Raw genomic sequence first — 26843 nt, forward strand, 5'->3', positions numbered from 1 at the left:
GTGTATCTTTGGCTGTCATCAAACCTCAATCCAGGTCCCCATCAACTCACAATGAACTTGCAACAACAGTTTCATCATAATGGACTTCTAAATTACAACATTTTTCTTATGTTGTTTTGGGTCAAAAAACACTACTGTTTCTTTTCAGCTTGGTCTTCAGGGCCACAACAATATTACTACCTTCTTTCTGTTTATTCCTCTTTACTAGTTGTTTTCAATCAACCCAAAGGGTAGGCAAAATCTCAAAGGATTTACCTTTTCCCAGATGCTGTGGTACATTTAAAAAACCCATTAATTTAAATACAGTTTGATGGTTAATATAGAACTGGTATTCAATTATTCTCATTAAAATATAATTTTCATTAGCTTCACTAGTTTGGCTATATATAGCAAGCAGTACTGCATGCATCATTTTTATTAATGTTTTAATCCAATGACTTTCATTAAAATGCTTTCTAATCTCAAAATAATTAAGTTAACTACTATAGCCTAAAATGATAAGCAGTATCCTGTGATTAAAAATAACTTCACCAAGAGATAAAAACTAATCTATATGTCTAAGTTTCAATTTTATTTTGTTATTGAAAAATCAAAAAGCAGTCTTTGTCTATTTACTCTTATGCTTATGAGGCTTGATGATACCAAATAAAATGCTTCTTAGTTTTTAAAGGTTCAATAACTAATCAGGGAGTCTGGAGGACATATTAGTTACTTCAAAGGATGGAAAGTAATATTATTCTATGCAATTTTATTAAATAGCCTACTCTATATCATGGAAAACTTAAATTCTTCCAAAAAGTATTTTTATTTATAGTATAATGCCCAATAAGTTATCAGTGGTATTCTGCAATAAGAACAAAAGTAGGTCTTTCTGGAGTTCCAGAAAAAATGTAATATAACAATATAATTACAACCAGATAAAAGTGTTAAAATAATAGTGATTTTTATATCATACCTGAAATTTTTATCTTCATATCAGATATAACAACATTTCTGCTTTGCAACATTCCTGACTAAAAACTAAATTTAAGTAATTATTTTCCATATATTTTCAAGCTATATCTCAAGCAGGTTATGCATGATACTTGGGCATACATGTCCTTTAGAGAAATCTTCCACAACCTTAGAATAATCCCAAAAAGTAAATTTGGGTGAAGAAAAGATATTTTTAAATTAACTTGAACCATAAATACAGTTGTGGAGAATTAATACAGAGGACACACAGAGTAGCCCTCAAGGACTTGATGCTTATTTTCCTTAAGACAGAGTGCTTGATAAAACTTAAAATAAGGTTTTTAAAAGAATATTTATACAGAGTATAGAGTCTATAAAAAACAAAGAATAAGAACTATTTATATCACTTAAATATGAAAACTACAGTTAATATAATGATTAAATGACATTATGGGAGGTGCTTAGAAAAGTCTGTGATACTGATTAAGAGAGCTCACCTTGGGAGCAGCTAGGTAGCGTAATGGATAGAGCACCAGCGCTGGAGTCAGTAGTACCTGAGTTCAAATCTGGTCTCAGACACTTAATAATTACCTAGCTGTGTGGCCTTGGGCAAGCCACTTAACCCCACTGCCTTGCAAAAACTAACTAACTAAATAGATAGATAGATAGATAGATAGATAGATAGATAGATAGCTTACCTTAACATCTGTGAACTGAGATACAGCAATATCAGGCATGTTTGGATGAAGAGCCGGTAGTACACAATACAAATTGGGAAAGCAGACAAGGGACCCGAGGAGAACTTGTGCTTCTACTCTTGGTGCCTATGTATCAAATAATCCAGAACATAAACTTGCATTTAATAGTATTAGTATGTATTAAGATAAAAAATATCAAGCCAATGCTGTACTCTGTAACAAAAAATGAAGACATGAATCTGAATAGCATAACACAAAATTTCTAAAGAGTAAAATTTATGTCCAAGTATTTAAAATATAATATTTTTAATGATCTTAATACAAAATCCTACACATATTCAGTGATGAATATAACTATAGCAAAATAGTCTGATATAAGTGGCAAGAATAATGGAATTAGACACAAAAGATCTGAGGATGAAATCCCCATACCTCTACCACTTAATAGCCATATGACCTTGGGCAATTCAAGAAATCTTTCTGAACTCCAATTTCCTCATTGATAAAACAGGAATAATAAGAAAAAGGGTTTTTGAAGAATCAAATGGAAACATATATGGTTTATAGAACCATAAAACGTAAACAGATATAATTATTATTTTGACCATCATTAACATACTTTATTTTTTCCAATAAAAATTTCTCTTCCCCCCTACCACCCCATGGAATGATGGTATGTGTTAATTTATCTACTTGATAAGTTGTTCTACATTTAAAATATGTATAAAACTTCAGAATTTGAAATTCTAGCTGTCTAGGTCATCTCCCTTCATAATTAAATTCTTAAAAATTCCTTTTCTAATCACTAAATCATGACTTGTCACACTTCAATCACTAAATCAATGTTCTTTATCTTCAGCAAAACCTTCAGTCCTTCAGTTCTTAGGATTCTCCCATCTATCAAGTCTAATTTCACTCACCTCCCTATTCCAGCCTGGACCATGGGGTCAGCCTCTCTAGTGGTGCTAGCTAACATCACAGAATTCATTGTCCTTTGGATCATCTGCTGCTCCTCAGATTTCTGTCACTCTCCAATGCTGGGTTACTCCAACTATCTAATTTATTCCAGCTTCCAGGTAGAGTAGGCCTAGAAGATGTTATAAAATTATACCTAATGGGGATGACTACAAATTCATAATACCCAAGTAAAATTGAGCCTTCATACCTCCAAGTATCTTTTGCTCACATTCCCTTAAAATTTCCAAAGTAACTGTTCTAAAAATTTTCTACTCCCTCAGACCTCTTGATCTCTGCAGATAATCTTGCTTCCTCCTTTACAGGTACAAAACGTGCATCTACTTGACCTCTCTACCTCACAATTTATCTATTCCCATAATCTTCTCATTCCTCAGATAAAATAGTGTTCTTCCTCTAGCATAAGATTGACTACCTGTGATTTTTTTTTTATGGTCAAAAAAAAGTTTATTCAAGTATTGCTGTGATTAATGGAAACTAAAAAAGAGGAGAGGCACTTGGAAGCCACTGATCCACTAAGGGATTAGGAGCAACAACAGTAGGGGAATAAGCAGCATACAGAGACCTATAAAAGCATGGGAGGTTATTTGTAGGATGATACAACCCAAAAAATAGTCCTTTTTGTCCTGAAGGAAGAAGATAAGTCACTTTCCAAAGAAAGATAAGCCTCTACCTATGATTTTAATTCTATTTCCTCCTCTGGAATTCTGTTACATAATTATATTCTATCATGACTCTTAAATTTCTCCTTTCTGTCAACAATCAGGTTCTCTAGTCTAAAACAATTACACTCAGTTTTTGTCTATTATCAAATTTTTCAAAAGGTAGAACATGAACAGTTTCTTAGATTTTTTCACCATTCATTAACTACCCAAGTCTTGAAAATGTAGCTTTTATTTCCAATCTTGTTCCTGAAACAATAATCAAATTCAATGGAGGTTTTTTCAGTCCTTAATGTTCCTTATCCTCTTAATAACAATGGGCACTATTGATTATGATTATTATGATTATGATTATGATTATTTAAACCATCCTGGTTTATTCCCCTACTTCAAAAGTCATCCATTAAAGTTTACTCACTAATGTCTAAACCCTTCAGTCTTCTATTTTAAAGGTCCTCCACCATCTAATCCCAACCTAGAATTACAATTTTAAAAACAAATCCTTCTTGTTACATACTTTACATTCTAGACAAGCTGGACTACTCATCCTTTCTTTGGCTATGTTTTGGATCTCTCTTCAAGCTATTTTTGTAACCTTAAAAAGATCCTTTAAAGCAGGCACAGAATTCAGAAATCCCATCCATTCTCTAAAGGCCACTTCGAATTTCTTTTCCTTATGAAGCTTTCACCCATTTTAAAATAATGTATAAAATAAAATAAATAGGATTACAAAATAAAGCCAATTAAGTGAAATAAGATTATTAAAATATTTTCATAATAAAGTTATGAAAATATTCATTATACATTCCAGGGTAAAAAAGCACTAATTTCGTAATAATAATATCATAGTTGATTTATATATATATATATATATATATATATATACGTATATATATATATATATATATATAATAAGTACAGAAATTAAAGGTTTACAAAATGTTTTCTCCACAAAAGTCCACAATATTAGACATAGTGTTCCTGAAAGACACAGTTTTTGCATGCAAAAAATAGAATCATAGACAATAGAACTATAAACTTAGATCATATAAATGACTTAGGTCAAATAGTTTAAACCTTTAAATTTAAATATGAGAAAACTGAAGCCTAGAGATTAAGTGATTTGCCCCAAGGTCACAAAACTAAATTAGAACTTAGAAAATTTTAAACACAGAAGATTAAAAACTGATCTAAATTTGCTCTGAATTCTCCTTTGCTTTTCACTAAGAACTATAGTGATAGAAGAGAAATAATAATTATATGTTGCCTTATAGTCTTACAAGGCATGGTATGTAGTTTTTCTCCTGTGTAGCTTAAGTATACTATTAAATGAACTTTACTTCTGTTTCAATTTACTTCTACTTTTATACTTTTGTTCTTTCATTTAGAATTCCTCTATATACTTTTTTCTGTGTTGTCTCACCATTGCTTGCTACTTTGATAGCCATCTTTTAACCTTCCTCTCTACACTTCAGCTTCCTTCATCTTTTGTATTTTTGCATCTTTTGTTCACAGTACTGAAATATTATTTAAATGGATGATTCACTGGTCTGTTAATAGGTTAAATGTTTTCTTCTGAACAAAAGAGCTTCTTAAGTTTTCTTTCACCTAAACTTGGAGTTCCAACTAGTTAGGGTATAATTAAAGTTTGCTGAATTGTAAAGGAAAAAAACTTACATTAAGAAATGCTGAAGAAGCTACTCTACCAGCTGCTACAATAAAATCCATAATAAGCATTGTGGCACCAGGCAAACCAAGTGAAAAAAACTGAGGGGAGCAATGCTTGATGATTGTATTGACAATATCCTTAGGAGGAAGAACAAGGAAAAGAGTATTACACATATGTTTATATATGTATGTATGTATATAAATATATATATATATATTTGTACACACACACACACACACACACATATACACACAAAGAAAAATAGTTTCATACTTTGTTTTACTAACTAAGTCAGGTCTTTGGAAAACTGACAGAAATCTGAATTTAAAAATAATTTTAATGTGTCCACATAAGCAATTTCTATATTCTATGCTTAGAGCAAAGTAGGAGCAAAAATTATTATTTCACAGTACCAGTATAGGATGCTTCTACCCATATAGTCAAAAGGAAGACTATTTACAAGTGGATACTTGATATAATAGACAACTTTCTCAAGCCTGTGAATCACAAACTCATTTCCTGGTCCCATTTACTTCAATATGCTATTCTAAGCAATAAGTTTTTAAGTTCTAAAACTCAAAGGAAAGTAGATACTTTAGAAAGCTCAGATTTTTGCAAAGAGGCCCCATACAAATGAGATGTGGGGGAAAGCTCTAAATTTGGCACAAAAACTGGCTTTTAAGGTTTTTCCCAGATTTAATTATTTTATAAGAAAATGAATACATCACAAACTACAATTTTATCTGTAATGCCAGTAATACTGAATTAATTTATCTTAGAATTTATTATAAAATTAAATTTGAGTTTACAAATTGTTGGACAGTAGATGAATATGCAATATTCAAAAACCATTTTTCTTTTTTAGTAATAAACAATGAACTTTCAATAGTTAATATTCCCTAAATATATATATATCATATTCAACAAAAAAAATTTCTATGAAATGTGATCTCTAGAACTATTTGAAATATTAATTTAAAAAAGAAGTAAAAAGAATCAAGAATCAAAATCAAATGGTTAGGAATTCTAAGAAATTTACCTGATCAACATGGAGTAGTCCACAGTGCATTATATTATAGAAGTGTGTTAAAAAGTCTCTATTTGGAGATACATCTTGTCTTCTTTTCATTGTATTGCAAATAAGTTTATAGGCATGTAATTTACCTTGTTTATATTTATCAGTTAACATGGTTGCCTGCAATTAAAAAGTCAATTTTAAATTTCTAAGAAAAATGGAGAAGGTAGTAAAGATATTTATCTTTTTAAGTGTAACTTAATATTTTCAATTACATCTATTTTATGAATGCCTTTAATTATAGTTGCTTTAATGCAAACTAGTCTCTATAGAATTCTGACGACAGTATATAAGCAGTACCATTCAAAAATAACTAGCTGAAAAAAAGAAATGTCATAGAAAGAAACAGTGAAATATATCTACTTAAAACATTAGCTTTTATTTCAAAAGTAAAAATTTAATTTACCTTGAAAAGCCAAGGAGTAAGGATTCTCAGAGGAGGTATTAAAACTGGTGGAGAAGGTGAAGTCATATTATCAATTGAAATGCCAAGATTATCTCTAATCTGCAATTTTTTTAAAGGGTAAAGAATATAATTATGAAATTTATGCAGTTCTCAAAAGCAAAACATCTTTGGTGTTTTTTTTCCTCTATGATAAATTTGATTACCTCATTTTCTCTTTTCCCCTAATTTACCTTTGCTAAATTCTGCCAAAGTTCACACAAGTAATCAAATACTTGGGCATGTATTTCAGGATCCACAATAGTATTAACATCTCCCAAAATGCCTAGCATTCTTCTCCACATTACAGTAGCAACATCAGCATGCCATCCTGTGAGAGTACCTCCTGCCATCACACTGCAACATTCAGACGGGAACTCACTTGTTTCTAGAAGTTAATACAACAATTACGTAAGTAAAATTTCTTAGTATTTTAGGAAAAAAACCCCAAAAAAACCAAGGATCCTGATATACCAACAATTCAGACCAGCAACTCATTAATTAAATGCTTCTTTTGTGTACTGTAAATATCACCTTAAAAAATGAAACTTGAGAAACATCATACACAAGTCATCCTTTATGATGTGGCTCAATATAGACAAATTTGTACTTATAAAGATGATGAAAATTTCAGAAATAATTTCTAAGAAAAGTTTATATCACTAGCAGTTTATGTATCTTTTCTTATTTTTTTTTTTTTACATTACATATGAGTCACAGTCTTAGGCTAGTAATCTCTTTACATGTGGTAAAAAAAAATCTCTTTATTCTACAATTAACCTAAAAGGTTTTTTTAGTTGTTTGTTTGTTTGTTTTTTGCAAGGCAATGGGTTTAAGTGGCTTGCCCAAGGCCACACAGCTAGGTAATTAATGTCTGAGGCCAGATTTGAACTCAGGTACTCCTGACTTCAGGGCAGGTGCTCTATCCACTGCCGCCACCTAGCTGCCCCCTAAAAGGTTTTTTAAAAGCATTATTAGATAAAGTGCTGTGCCTGGTGTCAGGAAGACCCTTAATGTGATGCTGGGCAAATCATTTAACTTCTTCCTGTCTCATTTTCATCATAAAAATAGCATTGGATTGAGTGTCTGGTCCATAGTAAATGTTTATGTGTCTATGTGTGTGTATGAGTCTGTAGTATAGATAATTGCTTTACATATATATGTGTGTGTATTTATGCACACATATGCTAGCTACTATTAGCAAATTAATTCTTTTTTAAGTTTAAAAAATATTAAAAATAATTTTAGTACTATTACTGGGTTGTTAATGTATGTATCAGTGACATTTCTGTTACTATTATGTTTGGAAACATCTGCAAAAATGTAAAAATTTAGTGCACTTTTTAATCATTAATACCTTAAAGACCATGAAGACTCTTTGAACCAAATTATTTAACAGACCAGAACATTTTAAAAATTTTGACTAAATGTATTTACAATTCTACAACTTTCTTTACTGTTAAAGTTTATTCTTCCTTACACGTAATTTGAATTATTTGTGGTGCTTACAATTTGAGCCAATGTTCTCTCTATTCTTTTTGTTGGAAGCTGGTCAATAGGTTACAAATCATTGGCCTTGCACTCTTGAAAAACAAAAAAACCTTATCTCTTGAAAATAGTTATATTCTGGCCTTTACAAACCAAACATTACATAATTATTATTTTTCCTATCATGTTGATTTTTCCATTTCCAACATGACACATTTTCCCTATCAAGTTTTTTGCTTCATCTGAGTGTTCTCAGAAAATTTTAACTGTTTTAATGTGGTCGATAAGATTAATAAAAAATTTCCTTTATTTTTATATACAGCACACAATAACTTTTTGTTGGCTGCAAAGACATCTGATGCTTAGAAGTATAACTTCCTTTTTCCTTGTATTTTCTCAAATGATTTGAATCTTTAAAGACCATTCCTGCTCCCAACTAAAGAAGTTAGGGGTGATTTTCAAGGTGATCCTATATTTTCATAACACAAGATTAATATTGAAAAACAATAAATAGCAGGTTCAATGCTATGATAAACTACTGAAGCAGACCTTTAAACCATTTAAACAGTGGAATAATGATCAGACAAATCTCAGACCTGACTCAAATTTTTTTTGTTTTTTTCTTAATTGAAAATGAAAAGACTATTAGGGAAATGTTTAGATTCTGGATAAAATAATAATAAATCAGCCGACTCATCAACATCTTTATTAAACTAAGAAGAAATAAAATCACCTAAGTTACTTTCTCTCTTTAAATCCATCCATTTTAAGTGAAGCTAAAGATCAACTCAGCAATCAAAGAGTAATTTTTTTTTAAAGGAGAAGTAAGAGGTACAGTGGGAAGTGAGGGTTAACCAAATGTTAACTGACTGCCCAATGAAAGAATTTAATTTGCTTTTACTTTGTTAGTAAATGAAATTCATGACTAGAGTCATCAAGGTTCTATGTGACTTTTTGCAATATCTTCCTTTGTCAGAATTATCCAATATATTTCCAAAAACATTTTTGGCATGCTGACAACAGCACAATTGTCATAAATGTCATGATTTGGGATTGTGCAGTGAATAGAGGGCTAGGCCTAATCAGGAAGACCTGAATTTAAATAGAACCTCTGATAATTAAGTAAATTTCTTAACTCTGTCCACCCTAGTTTTCTTATCTGCAAAATAGGGATAATAATAGCACTGACCTTCCAGGGTTGATGTGGATATCAAATGAAATAATAATTGTAAAATGCTTAGTCTAATGCCTGGCACATAGTAAAGTGCTATATAAGGTTAGCCATTATCAAGATGATGATAATACTCTGTGTACAAGTGCTTAACATATTCTGAAAATTACCTATCTGAATTTCAAAGAAATTGTCAGGAATTAGGCTGAATTATTGTTGTACAGCTCTGGAGTTAGGAAAGACCTTTCTGACCTTGATCTCTGATATTGAATAGTTATATGACCTTAGGCAAATCATGTAATCTCAATCTATGAGTCACCATGAGGAAACTCACCTGCAAACTAGGAAAAATGAAGGTGTGCAATACCTACATCTTACAGTGGAGTTCTGAGAATACTGCTTTAAATATATATGTATTTATAAATAAAAGTCACTTTTCCTTTCTATATGCACTTAAAAATACAAATTTGATAACCAAAAGAATTGAAATCAACCGAAGAGGAATAAACCAACTTTCTGCTAAAGTTTGATTACTAAAGGATAGCTATCAAAAATTTCTGATTGACCACAAAGTACTGGTAAGGATCTCTACTGTATTATTTGTTACTTGTATCAGTAAACAACAAAGAAGGAAAATTTTATGTGTATGAAGAATGTAATAAATCAAAGGTATGGAATGGAAATTAGTAGGAAATTTTTTAAGTCACAATTTAAAATAAATACTGCTTTTAAAGAGCAAGGAAAATATTAAGGTCAAGTTTAACTTTCTTAAAGATTTCAAGACTATTGCAATAACCATAAAAATATATACATTATATTACTAACACTCTCTAATTCTAATGCAAAGGGAAAAAATGGAAAATGTTTAATTTCCAAATAATTGCCTAAATCATCTGGGGTTTGCAAAACAGACTGCTGAAGCTTCTCATCCAAATGCAGGTCTTTTTGTTCAATATTATCTGCACTCAGATTAGCAGGAGATGGTGTCTGTGATCTGGATCCCAGAGCAGAATGGATTGGGGATATACTTTCTGAACCTGTAAATAAAATTTCATGAAGTCACTTTAAAAAGCATACATTAAATCCCTAGTTGAAAAAAAAACAAGTCTTTATTAAGACCCTAATATAACTTATAACTTAGCTATTATCAGAAAAATGATCTAAGAAAATTTGGAAGGACTTAAGATAATAGGACTTTCCAAAGAAAGAACTGGAGGAGTCTGAAAACAGACTGAAATATACATTATTTTCTTCATTTTTCATATTTTTTTACCTGTATTTTCTTTCACAGCATGACTTACCTGGAAATGTGTTTTGTATAACCACATATATACAACCTTTTTCAAATTTCTTGCCTCCTCAATGGGGGAAAGGAAGGGAAGGTGGAAGAATTTGGAATTCAAAATTTGAAGAAAACATGCTTAAAATTGTTTTTAACATATAATAAAGGGAAAATAAAATATTAATTTTTTAAAGTGCCTATAATAATTTGGGTACTATGTTAAACATAGGAAATACATAATCAAAGTAAGACAATCTCTGCTTTCAATAAGATTATACTCTCATAAAGGGATATTAAAGATGTATGGCAGAGGCAACCCTAGAAGGTAGTTTTGAATTGGGGATTACACAAGGACATCATGCAAATTATCTGACTTAATGAGCAAATAATAACTAGATAAAAGAAGCTCTACTAAATATATTATTTTTAAAATTAGGTGGGATCAAATTATATCTTCCATACGAATGAGAATGAGGTTAGGGTGGATATAAAACCTGGGTTCTGTTCCTGGTCCTTCCCACTAAGGTTAAGGAGAAAACTTCTAATCTCTCTTCCAATGTAAGAATTCTTTCAATCATGAAGACAGCTTTCATGTCTCCTCCAAATTAAGTGGGGCAGTATACAAAGTACTGAGCCCAGAATCAGAAAGACCTGAGTTCAAATTTGATCTCAGAAACTTATTAGATGTATGTTCCTGAGCAAGTCACCTAACCTCTGTCTGTCACAGTTTCTTCAGCTATGAAATTGGGATATTAATAGCAGGGTTGTTATGAGAATCAAATGAGATGACACTTGTGAAAGTGCTTAGTGCAAGGATTGTTTTCTTCCTTCTTCAAGAATCAAGACTGTTCATTATAATTAAGCTTAGTTCAGTTGCATTGTTTTCAATTGCACTATTGTAGATATTATATGTATTTTTTCTTGATAATGAAAATCTGTTAAGAGAGAATTCAGGATTAAATTCTGGCAAGATATGCTTAACAATATTACAAAGAGTTGGGGAAATCCAAGTGTAGGGTGCAGAAAACATACAAAATGGTCTACCACATGATCAGGAATGTGAAGAGAAAGGAGGTAAGAGTAAAGGCAATGGATGGGGACAATAGGATGGAATCAAGGGAAAGTTAAATAAGGATATAGAAGAAGCTTAAGAAGTGGGGCAGAGAGAAATGGAGGAATAGGAAGTTACCATCACAGAAAGGAATTTCAGTATTCAGTATCATGAAGGTAGCACAATTATGAGCCATGATGGGATTAAATTATGACTGTTCCTATTAGTTGCCAAGATGGAAGGAAAATGTGGGTCATGATTGTTGAAAAGATTGATAAACTAGGAAGTCAGATATTCTTGAAGAGGTCACTATGTACAGCGAAGTAGCTGAAAAACAGTAGAGGTTGCAGGGTCATTAGGGAAGAGAAGAAAATAACTCCCTGAGAAAGGACAGAGAATGACCCACACAGCTGATGACATCAACAAGAATCTGGAACAGAAAATGAATTGAACCTCAAAAGAGGCTACTTAGTGATGGTGGCAAAGAAATGGTCTTAAATTAGCACTGAGAAGTGAGTAGATCTAATTCCCCCTCTTTAGTTTAGGAGGACATGAGAAAAGGGGTACATGAAGAGCACTGGCACTGTTAAGCTTCCCTTACTATAAGAAATTGGAAAGAGTAGGAAATGGAGAGATCTAAGCTGAAGGGGAGTTTGCTAACATTAAGGGGCTGCCAGAGGGAAAAAGGGAATGAGAGATAATGAGACTGACACAAATTCCAAGAAGAGGATTGAGATGGATAGAAGTTTTTCTGATTTTTTTAATTAATGATTTCTTCCTCCTTCAATCTGGATTAATGCTCTTGGAGGGCAAGGGTTGCTTTCTTTTTTATTTTTGTACACTCACTGCCTATATCTGTGCTTTGTACATAGGAACTTGATGAATGCTTGTTGAACTGCATTGAGCTTCCATAAAGAAGAGAAAAATGGCTGACAACAATACTCAAAAATGTTCAACTAAAATAATTACTTTTGCTGCACTGAAAGAGATTTTTAATTTAAAACTCTGGTCTATATAGATCAGCTAGGTAGTGTAGTAGAGAGAGCACTGGTCCTGGGGTTAGAAAGATGTGAGCTCAAATCCAGCCTCAAACAATGACTAGCTATGTAACCCTGGGCAAATCATTTAACCTGTAGTCTCAGTTTCCTCAACCATAAAAGACATATAATAACAGTACCTATTTCCCACAAAAAGAGAGGTATGTATGCAAAAGACTTTGCAAACCATATTTTTTATAGAATTAATTTAATCAAAAATTATATTACGAATGTTTATCTGGCACAGAGATTTATAATTTAGACATGCTTATGAGAATAAAATAAATTTCATCTCAAGAAAATTCTCTGAATAATCTTTCCCATAAAAGTAAATGAATATTTTTGATACTGGTAATTTGGTGGTAATTCTTTCTTTTTTTAAATCAGATTAGCCAGTTTATCTATTTTATTGGTTTACTCATAAAATCAACTTAGTTTTATTTATTTAGATCAGTGGTTTTCCTGCTTTCAATTTTTTTATTCTCCTTGGGGATGTAACTAAAAAACTATAAAAAGAACAAAGACTTTTATCCCCAATTAAATACCAAAAGAGAAATTCTAAAAATGAAAGGACAAATTAATAAAGCTGAAAAGGAAGAAAACCATTGATCTAATAAATTAAACTAAGAGTTAATTTAATGAAAAAAAAACAAAATAGACAAACTTTTAGTTAATCTGATTTTAAAAAAAGAAAACCAAATTACCAGTATCAAAAATGAAAAGGCATGGGGCGGCTGGGTGGCGTAGTGGATAGAGCACTGGCCTTGGAGTCAGGAGTACCTGGGTCCAAGTCCAGTCTCAGACACTTGATAATTACCTAGCTGTGTGGCCTTGGGCAAGCCAGTTAACCCCATTTGCCTTGCAAAAACCTAAAAAAAAAAAAAAAAAAAAAAAAAAAAAAAAAAAAAGGGAAGAAAAGGCTGAACTCACCACCAATGAGGAAATTAAAAAGATAATTCAGGGTTATTTTGTCCAATTGTGTACCAACAAATAATCTGAGGGAAATGGGAAAAATATAAACTACCCAGATTAACAAAAGAGAAAATAAAATACTTAAAATAACCTAAGAAACCTTCAATAAACTCCCAGAGAAAAAGTCTCTGGATCCAGATGGATTTACAAATAAATTCTACCAAACATTTAAGGATCAATTAATTCCAATTCTACATAAACTTTTTAAAAAATAGGCGAGGAAGGAATTCTGTCAAATATTTTATGATACCATTATGGTGCTGATACCAGAACTGGAAAGAGTTATAAAAGAAAAAAAAATTATAGACCAATCTTCCTAATGAACACTGATGTAAAAATCTTAAATAAAATTTTAGCAAAGAGATTACAAGTTATTATTAGGATAATACAATCATGATCAGGTAGGATTTATAGCAAGTAGGCAAAATACTCTACATAATCGAACTTATCAATATCAATATCAAAAAAATCAATAAAACCAACAAAATCATATTATCTCAATAGATGCTGAAAAAGTCTTTGACAAAATACATCGATTCTTATAAAATACTAGAGAGTATAGGAATAAATGAAGTTTTTCTTAAAATAATATAATAAAGCAGTATCTATCTAAAGCAATCAACAAATGTTATATGTAATGGGAATAAACTTGAAGCAGTTCCAATAAGACTGGGATGAAACAAAGATGTCCATTATCACCACTACTATTTAATATACAATTAGAAACGTTAGCTCTGGCAATAACAGAAGAAAAAGAAAATGAAGGAAATAGAATAGGCAGTGAGGAAGCAAAACTTTCACTTTTTGCAGATAATATGATGGTTTACTAAGAGAACACTAGAAAATAAACTAAAAGACTACTTGAAACAATGAACAACTTCAGCAGATTAGAAGGATATAAAATAAACCCACAAAAATCATGGGCATTTCTATATACGAATAACAAAGCTCAAAAGCAAGAGATAGAAAGGGAAAGTAACTATAGACAACGTAAAATACTTAGGAATCTAGCTCTCAAGAAAAACTCAGAAACTATATGAACACAATTACAAAATACTTTTCACACAGTCAGATCCAAACAACTGGAAAAATGTCAATGCCCATGGTTAAGCTAATATGATAAAAATGACAATTCTGCTCCCAAGAGAGGCTGTTCTTCATTCCGCCATCTTGGCTCTGCCCCAGCCCCCAGTCACTATTCTTGTTATTGAAGACAGACATAATGTTTACTCCATGTCTTTCAACTTGATTTCCTCTCTGTGCCTTTTACTCCTCCAGAAATCTAAAAACACATCTATTATTCTTTTTGTTCCTGCACTTCTAAGAAAGAGGATGATGGCTTTCTAATATAGACTTAATAGCATCTATAAGCCCTACATACATCTTATCCATTTCATCAAAATTGAAGATGGACCTTGCACAGGCAATTCACATTCCCCTGGATCCGAAACTGTAACTGGTTCTTATATTGTGTGAGGTTTCTAGCATATGGAAAATACAATGTAGTCACAAATAGGTATACATACTCACTGCTAAGTTCACTCTCTGCTAAGTTCACTCTCATAAATACACTCAACTATGATTCTGCCAACAAAATTTTTCTTTGTGCCAGTTCATCTATGCAGGGAGAGGGTAATTTAGAAACCCAGATGCAGCATTTAATATTATTTTCTGTGCAAGGTGTTGGTCAAAGGATTTGCTGTCCAGGTCCTTCTGCAATGTTTTTTTAAAAATAATTTTATATTTTTAAAAATTTTTCTCCCCATTACTACAATAATCATATTGTAAAAGGAAATGTAACAACCAAAGAAAAAAATACCTCAAGAAAAATAGAGGAAAAAAAAGTGTGCTTCAGGCTGTATTCAGATACTATCAACTCTGTCTTTGGGATAATTGCATTCTTTATCATAATTCCATCACAGAAAGTGCTTCAATACTTTTTCTAATAGCTGCTATTGCTAGCTGTATTTCCCTCCATTCTATTCTTCCCCAACTCCCATTTATTTTGTTCTCTCTCTCTCCTTTCACCCTGTCCCTCCTCAAAAATGTGTTGTTTCTGAATACACTCAACCCATCATCTTGCCTCTTTCCTATCCTATGGGGTAAAACAGATTACTATTCCCTACTGAGTTTGTATGTTGTTTCTTCTCTGAGCCATTTCCAATGAGAGTGAAGAAGGCTCATTGCTCCCTCACTTTCTCCCCTTCTACTCCATTGCAAAAGATTTTTCTTGACTTTTTTACATGAAATATCTTAGCCCAGTCTAACTCTCCTTTGTTTCTCCTCGTACATTCCTTTCCTGCCCATTTACTCCATTTTTATAATTATTTTATACCTTCATATTCAGCTCCCTCCTGTGCCTTGTCTATAAATGCTCCTCCTAACTGAACAATAAATGAGAAGGTTCATATGAGTTAACAGTATCAACTTCCCATGCAGGAATACTGACAGTTCAACATTAAATCCCTCATAATTTGCTCTTCTCGTCCACCCTCTCTATGTTTCACCTGAGTCCTGTACTTGAAGATCAAATGTTTTGTTCAGCTCTGATCATTTCAACAGTAAAAACTGAAAGTCCCTTATTTCATTGAATTTTTTCCCCCTCTTTTCCCCTCTCCCCTCTAATCCTGGCGCAGCAGTTTTCCCACTGAGCTTCAAGTTGTTCTTGACAATCTCTGGGCTAAGAGGTCTTAACCACAGCTTCCATGGAGCCAGGCACCCCCAGGGACCTAGGAGCCCTTGCAGGCTGTTCCTAGAATAGATGATCCTTGGTTATAATTCAAGTTCTATGATATTTGGACTGTTTCTTTCTGGCTGCTTGTAATATTTCTCCTTGACCTGCAGAGTTCTGGAATTTGGTTGTAATATTTCTGGGAGTTTTTATTCTGCGATCTCCTTGGTAGATTTTCTCAATTTCTACTTTACCCTCTGCTTCTAGGATATCAGGGTAATTTTCCTGGATTATTTCTTGCAAAATGAAGTCTAGGCTCTTTTTCTGGTTATAACTTTCAAATTATCTCTCCTGGATCTGTTTTCTAGGTCAGTTTTTTTTTTTCCAATGAGATAGTTCACATTTTCTTTTAGCTTTTTATTCTTTTTGGTTTTGTTTTATTGTTTCTTGATTTCTCACAAAATCATCCATTTACATGAGCTCCATTCTACATTTGAAGGAATTAATTTCTTTAGAGAACTTTTATATCTCCATTTCCATCCAGCCAATTCAGCTTTTTAAGGCATTCTTCTCATCAACCTTTTGGACTGCTTTTTTCCATTTGACCTAAACTACTTTTTAAGAAATTATTTTTTACAGTATTTTTGTGCCTCCTTGACCAAGCCATTGACTTGGCTTTCATGATTTTCCTGCAGCGCTCTCATTTTTCTTCCTAATTTTTCTCTACATCCCTCACTTGATTTTCAAAATCCCTTTTGAGCTCTTCTATAGCCTGAGACCAATTCATATTTTTCTTTGGATGAAGAAGCTTTGATTTCTAGTAAGTGTGCATTTTGATGTTTCATAGAGCCAAAGTAATTGCCTTGGGTCAAATTTTTTTTTTCTGTTGTTTGCTCATTTCCTAACACCATCACTTGATTTTAACTCTTTCTTAAGGTGAGGCTCTGCTTCCAGGGTGGAGGATGCAATATTCCAAGCTTTTATGGGTTTGTGCAGCAGTCTTTAGGGATACTCCCCCACCCTGGGACCTCAATTCCTTCAAGTTCTTATGAGACGCTCTGACTGCTCTCCTGCCTCTGCTCTGATCTGTGGATGACCACAAAGCCTCCCCTCTGCCCTGGAGCTGGCAATAATGTTCCTTTTCCTGAGACTAGGATCCAGACTGCTGAGTAATGCAAAGCCACAGAATCCTGCCTTAAGCAAAGATAGTAGTATATGTATTCTGATCCCCTTACTGACCATGGGCTGAGCACTCTGGAAGCAGCTGCCCAGTCAGATAGCTCTCAGGTCCCTGGGGGCCAAGTCTATGCTGAGGCCTGCACTGGAGTAGGCTCTCCTCTCAGTCTGTGAGAGAAAACTTTTGTTTTCCCACTGAGTTTTCAAGTTGTCCTTGGCAATCTCTGGGCTGAGAGTTCTGGAAACCGTCACTGCTTCCACGGAACTACGCATCCCCAGTGACTTAGGAGCCCTGCAGGTTGTTCCTAGATGGCTGAAGTTGGTTTCTTGCACTGCAGCCCAGGATCCACTGGTGCCATGTAAAAGACCTTTCCCATGGATCATCCAAGTTGTCTTGGACTGGGAAATTGTTTCCACTCTGTCTTTTTGTGGGTTCTGACACTCTAGAATTTGGTTACAGCCATTATGTAAAGGTTTTTGAAGTGGTCTGGGGGAGAGTTTGTGGGAATACCTGCCTCCACTCTGCTATCTTGGCTCTGTCCCCCTACAATGCTTGAAGGAAGAGAGGGGACCCTATGAGACAGAGATGCTCTGGGCTGAAGACCAATGATGTTGTGCCTTCTATAGCCAACAATGCTATCATTCCATTTACTACCTTTGCTTGTCACCACTCCAGTTAGAAAGGAAACACCTGGAGGGCAGGAATCAGTAAGTTTTGTGGGTTTCATCCCAGGACCCCACATGGTGCCTGTTACTTTAGCTTCTGGGTAGCTCCATGCAGAAAGTTCAGGACTTGGGAGTCAGGAAACACAGAATTCAAATTCTGGGTCAGATAATTAAAATCTATGCAATCCTGAGCAAATCCCTCAGTTTCTATTATCTGTTAAATGGAGACAAAAATAGTATCTACTCCCCTCATGACTAGGACTCTGCTTTTGGACAAAGTACTCATTGAAAAAGCAGTAGGAGGCATGGGTAGACTATAGATTTCATGAGCAAACCAGGCAGGGTCAGTCCTAGGCTGATGGGCTCCACCATATGCACCAAGGGTGGTGCCAGCAGCAACAAGGCCCAGGGTAACCCAGACCAGCTTTACGCCCTGATCCACTCTGAGCCAAGTCAAATCAAACCCCAAGTGGATGAATGTTGAAAAATTTTCAAAACATGTAATTAGGGGGGTGGCTAGGTGGCGTAGTAGATAAAGCACTGGCCTTGAAGTCAGGAGTACCCAGGTTCAAATCCGGTCTCAGACACTTAATAATTACCTAGCTGTGTGGCTTTGGGCAAGCCACTTAACCCCATTTGCCTTGCAAAAAAAAAAACAAAACATGTTAATTAGGGAAAAAAAATAAAATAGCAATTTAAAAAATAAACTTGCAAGTTGGGGGGGAGCTTAAAAAATGCTTTTTCATTCACTCATAATCTTTTGAAGGTTTAAAAAAAGTCATAGAATAGCCAGGCATACCTATTTTAATGCCCTTATTATATACTACTGCATGTATCTTTAATGACAGAAACTTGAAATTCTCCCCAAATTTCTTAATATATAGAAAAAACTATAATAATTATTAGTCATATGGTTTGTAAAATCTGAATAATAACAAATGGTGGTGAAATGGATAAAATGCCAGGCTTGAAGACAGAAAAATTTATCTTTCTGAATTTAAATTAAGTGTCTACTGATTGCTCAATCAATCAATCAGTTGATCAATCAATATACACGTACTAGTTATGTGACCCTAAGCAAGTCACTTAACCCTACTGTCAGAGTTCCTCGTTTGTGAATTGAACTGGGGAAGGAAATGGCAAAGTACTCTAGATCTAAAACAAGAAAACCCCAAATGGGATCACAAAAAGCAAACATGACTTAAAAGACTGAACACATTTCTCAAATATAGAGAACTGAGTCAAATTTATAAAAAATAAGTCATTTTCCAACTGTTAAATGATGAAGAGATATAAACAGTTTTTCAAATGAGGCTATCAAAGCAATCAATTTAAATTATTTTTTATACTGTCCTAATTATTGATAGGAAAAGTACAGGTTGGAACAATTCTCAGTTACTATCATACCTACTGGATTGGCTAATAGGGCAAAAGGAAAAAATGACTAACAGGGATGTTGGCATGTAAGGAAATTGAGATGTTGATATACTACAGGGGTTGTGAAATGATTCAACAATTCTGTAGAGCAATTTGGATTATGTTCAAAGGGCTATAAAATCATGGCCAAAGCAGTGCATCGCTAGGTCTATATTCTAGAAGAGATGAAATTGAGAAGAAAAGGACTTATGTGTATTGGGATATTTATGCTCTTTTCTAGTGGTGAGAGCTGGAGATTGAGGAGATGCCCATTGATTGGGGAACAGCTGAACAAATTGTGGCATGTGTTTGAGATGAAATGCTCATCTGCTATGGGAACTGATGAAAAAACTGACATGAGCAAATGCAATGGGAAATGTATTATTAACAATGTACTAATAGCAATATTACAGGATGATCAGCTGTGAATGACCTATCATTTCTTAGCAGTGCTGTGACTCCAGAGAACTTTGAAGGATTTATGATAAAGAATACTATCCATCCCAAAGACAGAACAGATGGTGTCAGAATACACTTTGAAGCATACTTTTTTTTCTACTTTATTTTTCTTGAGGTTTCTCTTTTCTATTGGGGGGGTATTATATTTCCTTTTACAATATAACTATTGTGGTAATGTTTTCATGACTACATTTTTAACCTATAACAAATAACTTACTTTCTCAATGAGTGGGAATGGGGTGAGAAGAAGAGAGAGACTTGTTTTTGCATGTGATGGGAGGATGGGGGAGGAAGGGTAGAGCAGGAAATAATTGAACAACAAGAGAAAGAACAAAGATAAAATCTCCAAATCCAATTATTTCACAAAATGTGGTCTAAGTAACACATATTACAAAGGCCATTGATAAGATGGTGAACAACCAAAAGAAGGAAAACAGCACAGTAGAAAGCCTAGAGTATACCAGAAAAGAAAAGCTGAAAGATATGGAAAAGTTTAGCTTAAAAGAAGATATGTGAGTGGAAGGAAATATGATAGCTGCCATCAAGTACTTGAGAATAATCACTTAGAAGGGGATTGTGAGGAGGACAGATGTGGTGGAGAACAGAGACAAAACTTAGTAATGGTAAAAATTATGGACAGGAAACATTGAGTTTGATGTCAACAGATCATCAATTAAAATTGCATATAGGTAAAATGGAGCACTCTAGAAAGTTACATTGGTCTTTTGAGGTTCATTCCAATTCTGGCATTTGAATTTTAAAACAGAATGACAATGAAGCTTATAGACATACCAGTATGGACAGTAATTATTTGTGTACATACACATTTGAAAAATAATTAATTAACAATTCACAAGTGATTTTATTAAAAGCGATAATTTATAAAGCATCTCTGAGATACCACATCACACCTCTCAGACTGCCCAATATGACCAGAAAGGACAATGATCAATCAATGTTGGAAGGGATGTGGAAAATCTGGGACACTAATATTTGTTGGTGGAGCTGTGAATTCATCCAACCTTTCTAGAGAGCATTTTGGAATTATGCCAAATGGGCAACAAAAATGTGTATACCCTTTGATCCAGCAATACTACTACTGGATCTATACCCTGAAGAAATGATGTAAAAGGGTAAAAACATCACTTGTCCAAAAATATTCATAGCAGCCCTGTTTGTGGTGGCAAAGAATTGGAAATTTAGTAAATGTCCTTCAATTGGGGAATGGCTTAATTGACTGTGGTATATGTATGTCATGGAATACTCTTGTTCTATTAGAAACTAGGAGGGATGGGAATTTAGGGAAGCCTGGAAAGTTTTGCATGAACTGATGCTGAGTGAGATAAGCAGAACCAGAAAAACATTGTACACCCTAACAGCAACATGGGGGGTGATGATCAACCCTGATGGACTTGCTCATCCCTTCAGTGAAACAACAACCAGGGACAATTTGGGGCTATCTTCAATGGGAAAAAACCATCTGTATCCAGAGAAAGAATTATAGACTTTAAACAAAGACCAAAGACTATTACCTCCAAATTAGAAAAAAAAACCCAATATCTTATGTAATTTTACTATCTCACACATTTTTCTTCCTTAAGGATATGATATTTCTCTGTTATCACATTCAACTGAGATCAATGTAGAACATGAAACCAATGTAAAGACTAAGAGAATGCCTTCTGTGGGGGGTGGGAAGCAAGAATGGGGGAAAAATTGTAAAACTCAAAATAAATTAAATCTTTCTTAAAAGAAAGAGATAATTTATGCAAGTATTTACATGTCAAATGAAAGTAGAATGCATCTCTAATCTTAAAGTACTATATAAATATAATTACCAGTAATAGTTGCAACTTCAGCAGAAAACAGCTGTTGATTAAGACTGCTTGTTTCAGAATCTATGTGCAATGTTGTCAAACTTGCCACATCTAATTCTTCTGCACTTTGTAGATGTCCTAAACTTGCATCAACTTCAGTAGAAGACAGTGTCCCAGCTTCAACTCCAAAGCCAAAATCTATAAATAGAAAAGATTCAAATGTAAATTAATAAACTATAAAACAAAAGTTTGTAGAACAGAACAGTGGAAGATATTAGATAAAATTTAGAAATGATCAGATAGAGTAGCCCAGCATTCAATAAACCTGCTTTGTTCAATTAACCTGTTCAGAGAAGTCCTTGAGAAGACTCCCCTGTACTTGACCATAACTGAAGAAAAACTGAAAAGCACACTAATCAATTTAAATTGCAAATATAAAATATAAATATAAAAAACATTAGAAGAGAAAGAAATAACTTTTATTACTATGATTAGGGGGATAAATCCTAATTTTTTGAAAAAAGATATCAGAGATCATAATAGAAAAGTTACAACTTTTACTATGTAAAATTAAATAACTTCTCTATAAACAAAATCAGTGCTGTATAAGTAGGAAAATGGTCAACCAGGGGGAAAAAATCTTTTATCAAATCTTTGTTAAGAGGGAACTAATACAACTAAAATGATTCAATGGATAGGGCACTGGGCCTGGAATCGGGAAGATTTGAATCCATATCTGCCCTTAGAAACTCACTAGCTATGAGATTCTGGGGAGAAGTCTTAACTTTTATATGTAGGCAATCCACTAGAATAAGAAATGGCAAACCAATCGTAAGACTTTGTCAAAAAAAAAACCCATATGATGTCACTTAGAGAAAGACATGACTGAACAAATGAATAATAACCACACAATTATTAGAGTTGTTGCGAAATTTTACAAAGTGTTGAAAGGATATCAAAGATTTTCAAAAGAATTGCTTTTTGTCCTCATCTGTAAAATAATCTATCAACAATGACATGAAAAACTGCTCTAAATCAATAATCGTAAAAGAAATGCAATTTTACTTTATTACTTTAATTTTACTATTAAAAATTGAAAGGTAAGACAAAAAAGCAAGAAAAGTAATGTAGGAAAGGCTGTGGGAAGAGAGTCACATCAATATAATGTTGGGGTAATAACTGAGATATGATACAACTCTGGGGGGGTTTAATTGTGGGATACAAGTCACTCAATTGTTGCTAATCTTTGATTCAGAGATTCCATTGCTAGGCATATACTCCAAAGGAGTCAAATACTTTTAAAAAAAAGAGAGCAAATACCCACACACACAACACACACACACACATACAACACACACACACACACACACACACACACACACAAACACACACAAAAAATATTTATAACATTTTTTATCATAGCCCCCCAAAAAACAAAGTAAAGAAATAAGTGTCTTCACTGTCTGAATAATGATTGAACAAATTATGACATATAAAATTTAACAAAATATTTTAAAATTCTAAACAGTCACAAGAAGGATGAGATATAGTGAAGTAAACATCCCATTCTACAAAATGTATATACTGATTTAGAGTAAACTTAATTCTGATAGAAATTGCAGAAGTTTCAGAAATATGTTTGTGCTTTTTCCTGAATAAAAATCATTTGATATAGGAATAGGGATACAAGTACAGAGTTAAGAAGCATGGAAATTTCAAATAAAGTGGATGCAGTAAACTATTAAGGATAAATCTACAGGTGGCATAATTCACACAAAATACAGAACTGTGATTGTCAAAAGAAGTTTAAGCATAGAATTTATTAATACACAGGTCTAAAGAAAATTATACATTAGTTCTTGTCCTATGACATCATTATCTTAAGAGTCAAGCTGTAGTGTGTCAGACTGTGGCTGCTCAGAACAAAACAAACTCAGAATATTCTTCCACAGGTGGGGCACAAATACTTCATGTGAACACCTCGAGTGAATTCTTTAAACTTGTACATCCTACATTTCCTTTGAGTTATTCTGCCTTGCTCATACAGCACCCTCTCTGATAAACATATGATATGCTGGGCCTGTGCCAGTGTCTCTCATGTTGCACAATCAAGTCCAAAGTTTCTTAAAGAGAAACTCTGAAACTGTCCTCATATAACTTACCCTGTATGAGTTCACCAAGAAATAGTCTTTTTGGCAAGCACGTAGTCTTTTTTGCATTATTTCTCACATTTTGTGCTTTTTCTAATTCCTCACCTTCATTTTTTTCTTAACAGTCTCTACTTTTCCATGGAAAGGAAGGAATTTCCATTTTTTCTTAGGAGTCAAGACTGGTCAATTATAATTATGCAATGTTCCACTATTAGTGTTTATTTCATTCACATTATGGCCATGGTTTTCGAATGCCAAACAGAAAAACAACATACATTACGTTGTTTTTAAAAACAAGGCCAATCAATCAAAGTAGAGCTCTCTATAATATCGAAGTTTGAATGTTAGGCAGTTTAGTTTGAGAAAGGATCTCAGTATCCCTTTCTTATCTTGTCAGGTGACCTTCAAAATCTTCCTAAGACAATTTAAATGGAATCCATTCAGTTTCCTGGTATGGTGCTGTTAGACTGTCCAGGTTTCACAGGCATAAAACAATGAATTAAGAACAATGGCTCTGTAGACCTCAGTTTGATATTCAGACTAATACCTTTATCTCTCCCACACTTTTTTTTGGAGCCTCCCAAATACTGTAGTAACTGGCAATTTGAGTTTCAACCTCATTATCAGTGTGTACCTCCCTGGGCAGTTCTACTAAGGTAAGTAAACTTATCCACAATATTCAAAACTTGTGTTTACTGTGACTACTGATTCCACATATAGATAATGTGGTGCTGGCTGATGGAACACCTGTGTTTTCTTGATTGTTAACTTTACTTTATTATTTTATCCATACTTTGGTGTTTCTCATCTTCAGAGACTACACTGAGTGTACAATCATCTACAAACAGAAAATCATACACAAATAGTTTTTCCTATTTTGACCTTGGCTTGTAGCCTTTTCAAGTTGAAGAATTTACTACGAGTGTGGCAGATGAGTCTAGTTTCATTTCACTAGAATGTTTCATTCACCAGGATTCCAAATTTTGACATAATTGTCCATAAGCCTTCACAAATCCAATAATAGCAAAGGCCAGAGGTCTACAGAGGTTGTATATAGACCTGTTTTCTTGGCATTTTTCACAGAGTTGTCAGGCAGCTAACACCATAGGCACTACTCCTTGATCCTTTCTGAAACCACCCTGGTTCTCAGGGAGGTGACCATCTTCCAGGTGAAGGATCAGCCTATTAGGCAAGACTCTGACAAGAATGTTGCCATCAATGACTAAAAGAAAATCAATCCTGCGATCTGCACAAAGCAACTTATCCCTTTATCTTTATATAGTGGACAACCTTGAACTTGTGGGGAATAAACTCCTCATGCCATATAACCAGGAAACTTTCAGTCAGCTTTTCTATGAACCCCTGTAAATCCCAACTGAAGAGGATCAATTGATTGCATGGACAATGCTTTCATGTAACAAAGCATCATGAAAGGAAACTAATGGCATTCAAAACCTCTTCTTCAGTAGGAATTTAAATGGCTTCCACATTGATTGATGATCTCTTAAGAAATTACTTGAGAATCAGAAGTTCAGTTGATCTCTCTAGGATCATGTCCCTATCACTAATTAATGTGACACCACTGAATAGTTGAGATGTACCATAGAACGTTGGTCCATAAATAGCCTTCAGGCATCAAAAAAAGCACTTTGGATTGTTACTATCTGCATAAAACTGAATTTCATCTACCCTCTTACTGAGTCAAGAATCTTGCATTTTTCTAAGTTTCATTTGTAATTTACTTTTAATGGCATTAAATGATGCCTTCTTAGAAATGGCAGCATTATTCTGCTGGTAGTAAGTCATGTGGAGTACTCATTTTTCATTTAGCAGTTTCTGCATTTCTCCATCATTTTCATCAAACCAATTAAGTGTTTTGACCCAGATGAGAAAATGTAGTGCTGAACACAAAATCTCTGTAAGTTGCTGACTTCTTTTCTTCTCCCTTGTTGCCAACTGTGTGCTGGGTCAACTTTTCCTCCAAGTTAGCAACAAACTGTTACCATTCAGAGAAGGGTGATTCTTCTGTCTGTGATTTTCTTTTTGAGCTACCACAGAGGTTGAATGTGATGGTGATTCTTCTGTCTGTGATTTTCTTTTTGAGCTACCACAGAGGTTGAATGTGATTATTTAGTTGGAGAGGATAAGTCTGTGATCAGTTCAGCACTCTATGGCACACATTACATTCATCACTCTCATTCATGTCCTGTTTCCTCTCCTTACAATCATATAATCAATTAGATTCTAATGTTGCATCCAAGAAGCATTATTGCATTTAGGTTATAAAGACAGTGGAGGTGATGGGAAAGTCATGAGATGCACAAGTTTTCAATAGTAAATGGCCACTGTCGTTTTGAGCTCCATTCCTTCCAAGGTCCATGTCTGGAGTCTGAGCCTATTCTAACATTAAAGTCACCCACAATTATAAGCTTCTCCTTTGGTATATTTATGATGAGAATTCTCCCAAGGTCTTCATAATATTTTTCTTTGACCTCTTCAGGGTTCATCACAGTGGGGGCATAGGCACTGATGATGATGGTGTGGCATATTCCTCCAAGTGGCAATTGCATTATCATGAATCAATCATTCACTGTTTGTAGGCATACAAACCTGTGACTAGATTAATTTTTATTGTAAAATCTACTTCAGTTTCATGGGGCTATCCTTCACTCCAAAAAAAAACATGTATTCAGCTCTAACTTCAGTAAGCTGACCTTCAGTTGCCAGTCTTGTTTCACTCAGGGATGCTATTTGTATTTGAGACCTGCTGAGTTCTCTCACAACAAGAGCCATTTGTCTTTCAGATCTATTGGATCATGTGCTACCTATGTATGTGCATGTTGATGTTCTGATAAAGATGGAATCATCTTTGACGAAGATTTTGTACATTTCTTGGTGTTTTGATAACAGGATGGGATCCCTGTCCTGTAGAAATTATCAGGTCAAGATTGGGAAAGCAGACAATTTTGAGGACACCTTTTCTAACCCCTTCCTCACACTAGGCTCACACTA

The 26843-nt window shown here is 33.8% G+C and overlaps 1 protein-coding gene and 1 pseudogene across 6 annotated transcripts in view; both read right to left on the bottom strand.

Moving 5' to 3' along the window:
* Positions 1 to 26843, bottom strand: part of RALGAPA1 (Ral GTPase activating protein catalytic subunit alpha 1) — a 331780-nt gene that overhangs the window by 163412 nt on the left and 141525 nt on the right. For all 6 annotated transcript variants that reach the window (XM_074213382.1, XM_074213380.1, XM_074213383.1 and 3 more), the window contains 7 exons: positions 21703 to 21879; positions 10019 to 10171; positions 6670 to 6863; positions 6440 to 6538; positions 5998 to 6153; positions 4967 to 5095; positions 1653 to 1778 (listed from right to left, as the gene is read on the bottom strand). In XM_074213382.1, coding sequence (XP_074069483.1) covers positions 1653 to 1778; positions 4967 to 5095; positions 5998 to 6153; positions 6440 to 6538; positions 6670 to 6863; positions 10019 to 10171; positions 21703 to 21879 — 1034 coding nt within the window. The remainder of the gene's footprint in view (positions 1 to 1652; positions 1779 to 4966; positions 5096 to 5997; positions 6154 to 6439; positions 6539 to 6669; positions 6864 to 10018; positions 10172 to 21702; positions 21880 to 26843) is intronic.
* On the bottom strand, positions 10178 to 15198 carry LOC141506540 (torsin-1A pseudogene; annotated as a pseudogene).

Source organism: Macrotis lagotis, chromosome 1, assembly GCF_037893015.1.
Source record: "Macrotis lagotis isolate mMagLag1 chromosome 1, bilby.v1.9.chrom.fasta, whole genome shotgun sequence".
Lineage (NCBI taxonomy): Eukaryota > Metazoa > Chordata > Mammalia > Peramelemorphia > Peramelidae > Macrotis > Macrotis lagotis.